The sequence below is a fragment of the Aptenodytes forsteri genome, unplaced genomic scaffold (genome assembly GCF_000699145.1).
Source record: "Aptenodytes forsteri isolate BGI_AS27 unplaced genomic scaffold, ASM69914v1 Scaffold73, whole genome shotgun sequence".
Lineage (NCBI taxonomy): Eukaryota > Metazoa > Chordata > Aves > Sphenisciformes > Spheniscidae > Aptenodytes > Aptenodytes forsteri.
In genome coordinates this window covers 3,154,516-3,159,670 of record NW_008796215.1, presented here as the reverse complement: position 1 = coordinate 3,159,670, position 5,155 = coordinate 3,154,516, and the positions used below count along the sequence as shown (strand labels likewise).

The window sequence follows — 5,155 nt, the reverse complement described above, 5'->3', positions numbered from 1 at the left end:
AAAAAAAAAAAAAAAAGCTGTTCTGTCTGACTAATGTTTTGTATACCCTAAAAGCAGCATCTATTGATGCAGTCATTTACATCATGAAAGACAGTTTTCTGAAAAGACATTTCTAGCTTATGCTGTTTTTAACGTATTACGTATTTTGGGGATGGCAGGAAATACTCCTACCTAAGTAGGAACTTTGGCTTTCAGTAGTTGTTTAATGCAGCCACGTTCAGTATACTGTTTCAGTGTTATCAGTTGGCATTCTTAGATAACATTGCTTCTCAAATAACTTTTTTTAAATACTGAAATTAAGCTCTTTGAAAATGACAGATTGCACAGTGTTTGGCATTGCAAAATAAAGGCTGGCTTTACTGAATGGAAAATTATGTAAAGCATAAATTTGAAAAGGTACATAGAATGATAAATTTGTTTCCACTTCTATATTCCTGTATTCAGACTAGAAAGTGCTCATTTTGATGTTGACAAGTACGTCAGAACAAATAGGTGCTATTTTCTTTCTGAGAAGTGTTTACAGTGACAGTCATTCTGTCTCTGACTAGGAATATTCATCTTGATATATTTCCTTTTGTAACATACAGCCAAAGAATGTTTAATGTACTAAAGTGTTTAAACTATTACTTAAATTATTTAGACCGGTGCTTGTAGCCATGTCTTAAGATATCTTAAAACAGTGTGGTTTTCGTATCCCATCTTGGTATTTAACTTTAGGTAAGAATTTGCTATTTCTTTATATATCTGAAACTCCTCCATCAGATGAAGGTGGATTTTGTTTGTTTTAACTCTTAACATAAGTGCATCTTTAGGGGAGAAGGGCTTCTTCTGGTTCCAGTATTAGAGAGAAGGTTTTTACTGAAGGCGGTGGGTATGCCAATAAACCTTAACCAGAATCATCAAGAATAACTAGGAATCATGAGTTACTGCTGTTAAGATGTGGTCAGGAGCCTATCTTTGGCTAGCTGAAGCACAAGTCTAACAGTTATCCATTGGATATTATACATTTTTCTGAAGCTCCACAGGGGAATTAAAAAGACCCATTTCCAGTTACTTGAATAGGATTGTCAACAATATTTTTATTCAACATCCCAGCTTAAAAATTTATAGATTGTTCTGACACTGGGCTCTCCTACCAATAAGCAGTTGCAGTGCTTTTATGGTCACCTGTAAGGTATATACAACCTGCCTAGAATACTCTGGAAAACTGAACCCTCTTCGTGGCCTGTAATGCTGCTTGAATACCTGATGGGAAAACGTGGTTCTATGGCATAAATGTATTATTTTTAATAACTTCCCTGCTACTCTTGTTGGTTAGATCCATTGGACATTGAGGCTTTTCATTTATTAATTTTTAGGAAATGACCATTCCATGGTGCTTGAAGAGGGCAGAGCTTGTGTTCAAGTGTGTCAAAGGTATGTTAGTGAATGCTTCAGCTGGGTTTGTTTTGTGTTGTGTTTGGTGACATCTAGCCTTAGCTCAGGCTGTATATTTTCCCAAAAAAAGGTGTTTTTCAATAATTTATCATTTGTTAAAACATACACCTATATTGTATCTTTAAAATGATTAACTGTCCTACCAGGAAATAGTCTCAGACGCTTAAATGGAGACTAAAAAATGTTTCAAAAGTGTCTTTACAACTTAAACGTAGACAATAGAAGAAAAAGCCCTTACTGCTGCTTTGAGCAATCTCTGAAGGAGGGCAAGAGCTGGTGGTTCTCTACAGTATAATTTCCAGCGTCTTTTGTATTTTGATTGCCTCAAACAATAAGGACTCCCCACATTTTTCCAAGAGTAGTTTATACGCTAATTTGCTGGAAAGTCCTCATGACTCAACTTGGTTTTCTGTCTTTCCAAGTGGCATTATTTACTGCATTCTTGTGTATTGCACTTAAGTACTTGAACCAGTCATTTAGAGTATTTAAAATGTTAGTAGTGTTAATGTTCTTTCTACCACCTACTCGAGGAACCTCTTCCTGTTGTGACCTTTAGTAATTCACAGTGGAATATCATCCGCACAGCCACTTTCGTTAAAGTATTTTTCTGAGTATCTTTATTTGCCACTAGTGTGTTCCTGTGGACCTTGTAGTTCATTTGTAAGGAAATGCTAGCATAAAAATGCCATATCTTAACTTGAGCAATAAAGGAGTGTGGAGCTTTTTCCATATAAGTCAGTCCAGGTAGTTTCTGTTGCTGCCAGGTTGTCAGTGTACTTTTGGCAACAGGCTTGTACTCGCTCACGTGGATGTGATCACATCAGAGCTAAAGGAAAGAGCTATTTCTCAATGAAAGAAAGCCATTGAAAGAACTCATAACACGCATATTTGGAGAAACCTCTCGCTTCTGCTGGCTAGCACTCTGCTGTACAGTAGGACTGGTTATTCTGCTCTTCAAGGGTATATTGATTTTCTCCATAACTCATTAGATTTTCCGGTTAAAGCAGATTTCAGTCAGGAGACTGGCCAAGTCTCATTTAAATGCGATTAACGATATCCCTAGTTAAGGCAGTTAAAATCCTAATTGTATGTGAAAACTCCCTCACTGCTTGATAACGGTGTAATTGACGGGGAAGATTGCATAGGTAATGCATATAGTATGAATGCTGGTTTTTAGGTTTCATGATGGAAATGGCCTCATGGGATGGAGGAATTTCTCGGACTGTACAGTTCTTGGTACCACAGGTACGTTAAACCGAGTTCATGTCTAACGTAGGAGACCGTTGGAACAAGAAGTTAAATGTCAGCAGATCTAGTTTTGATTTCTTTGCTATGCCCTGCTCTTTTTGTGTGAGCTTAAATTAATCACTGTGGTTTTGGTCCCTTGCCTATAAAACAGGAATAAGAGGGGTTAGTATTTTTGGATATCCTGTAGTATCTTCTGAGGATGCTAAAATTTCAAAGTGGGAAGGTCATCTTTACAAATGGTGAATACATCACCTTTGAAAAAGATGCTTTTTTGCTATTACTTACTCTGAAGAGATGGGCTAACCTTGCATTACGTAAGTTTAGGCATTTATTAGTCATATTGTCTAACAATGTGCACTGAGTTCAGTCATGCTTCCACAAAGTCATTAATGACTCTAGGTATTTGAAGTTAATTGTAATTAAGATTCTGAAATTATTTGAGTTCTAGCTGATCTTCAGAGACAGGAAGTTTTCCAAAGGTGGCCAGCACTAAGTTTTATTTCTTCTAAAAAGCAGTAGTGGAAGTAATGTAAAAATCGGAGTTATGTTAGGAAAGAAATAACGCATATTTCTTGACAAAGTAGTAAATGGCTGAGCAAGGAGGAAGCCAAGAACAAACTAAGTAGTGAAGTTGAGTCTAATTCTGGAATTCAGAGAGCAGGAGTCCTGTAGATAACAAACAGCACTGTCCTGCTTATGCTAGGCAGAAATAATCAATTACTAGAACAAGAAATCTACTGGAAACAGGTATGTCACATAAATACACAAACAGTATTTTTAGGTCCATCTTTTCCTTTTGATTGAATTAAATAGAATTATAACACATAGTTTGAAAACGATCTTTGTGGTCTTCTGAAAAACAGCAATTCTCTTAAATGTCAAGAAACAAAGTTGAGAGAGACTTAATTCTTCCAAATTCTTCCAAACTCTTCCAAATTTTTCCAAAGCTCTCCTATGAAGAAAGGCTGAGAGAGTTGGGGTTGTTCAGCCTAGAGAAGAGAAGGCTTCGGGGAGACCTTATTGCAGCCTATCAGTACTTAAAGGGGGCTTATAAAAACGATGGCGGCAAACTTTTTAGCAGGGCCTGTTGCGACAGGACAAGGGGGAATGGCTTTAAACTAAAGGGGGGTAGATTTAGACTAGATAGAAGGAAGAAATTTTTTACGCTGAGGGTGGTGAAGCACTGGCACAGGTTGCCCAGGGAGGTGGTGGATGCCCCATCCCTGGAAACATTCAAGGTCAGGTTGGACGGGGCTCTGAGCAACCTGATCTAGTTGAAGATGTCCCTGCCCACGGCAGGGGGGTTGGACTAGATGACCTTTAGAGGTCCCTTCCAACCCAAACTATTCTATGATTCTATGAAACTACAGCAAAAAGCCAAAGGTTACTGGTGTATTTTTTTAATTATAATTTTTTTCCAGACAATTTCTGAGGAAATGTTTTACCAACTGAGTAATATGCTTCCGCAAATCTTCAGAGTATCCTCTACATTGACTCTGACCTCTAAGCACTGAATTTTGTGCAGCAGTAAGATGTATCCTGTTGACGAAGGATGAGATTACAGAGATTCTGGAATGGAATGTCTCTTTTCTGAGGGATGATGACCCTGAAGTGGTATTTGTTGCAATTTCAAGAATCATGTCGCAAGAAGAGATAAACGCTGTCTGTACTTGGGTGTTAGCAGTTGACTTTTGCCTCTTGCTTTCTGTTTCAGCAGAGTATTAATGTTGAATTCATCACCTTTATCTGAAAGACATTCAATGAACTTATTGTATGTAATCTACAGAAATATAAGCAATTCTCATACTTAAGTAGTAGGAATAAGAGCTTATGGTAGGAATAGGATCTTCTGGGTGGGCTTCAGGGTGTTGAGTTTTAAAAACATTTTCTGAATTTGCTCAGTGATACTTAAAAAGATATGAACAATGTCAGGTGTCTCCTTAGAATAACTTCAATGTAATTAGTCACGGTTGTCTTTCCAGGGTCACAGTGACCACAAAATAAAATGTATTACTGCCTCATTTTACCATTTTACTGTTGCAAAATGAAACACATGAAACAAGCATTTAACCTGCTGCATTTTGTAAATCATGGAAGTGTTTAAAAAACAAAAAAAGAAAAATCAAAATAATATACCTGTGACAATAATTAGAATTTTTAATTATTATTTCTTCCTTTTTAGTACATGAAGTTTTTGCTTTATTTCAAGATTTCACATTGACAAGTCTGTCACATGAACAACTTAATAGGAACACTGTAGTGTTCTGGACTCTGTTGTACAGGTATATTTTGCTGCTTATTCATTATTAATGTTTTATGATTAAGCAATCTAATCAGAAATGCCGGGGAGACAGCTCAGGATGCAGCTATGAAAGTTCTTGGGACAAACTTGAATCCAGTCAAAAAAAACAACCGTAAAAAAAAAAAAAAAAGCCCACACCCCCCTGCCTCCCCATGACGGGTGAGCAGA

At 37.1% G+C, this 5,155-nt stretch overlaps 1 protein-coding gene across 3 annotated transcripts in view; it reads left to right on the top strand.

Moving 5' to 3' along the window:
* CUNH12orf4 (chromosome unknown C12orf4 homolog) overlaps nucleotides 1-4,755 on the top strand; it is a 31,150-nt gene extending 26,395 nt beyond the window's left edge. For all 3 annotated transcript variants that reach the window (XM_009288512.2, XM_009288511.2, XM_009288513.1), the window contains 3 exons: nucleotides 1,359-1,416; nucleotides 2,615-2,682; nucleotides 4,107-4,755. In XM_009288512.2, coding sequence (XP_009286787.1) covers nucleotides 1,359-1,416; nucleotides 2,615-2,682; nucleotides 4,107-4,199 — 219 coding nt within the window. In that variant the 3' untranslated portion in view covers nucleotides 4,200-4,755. The remainder of the gene's footprint in view (nucleotides 1-1,358; nucleotides 1,417-2,614; nucleotides 2,683-4,106) is intronic.
* The last annotated feature ends 400 nt before the right edge of the window (nucleotides 4,756-5,155 follow it).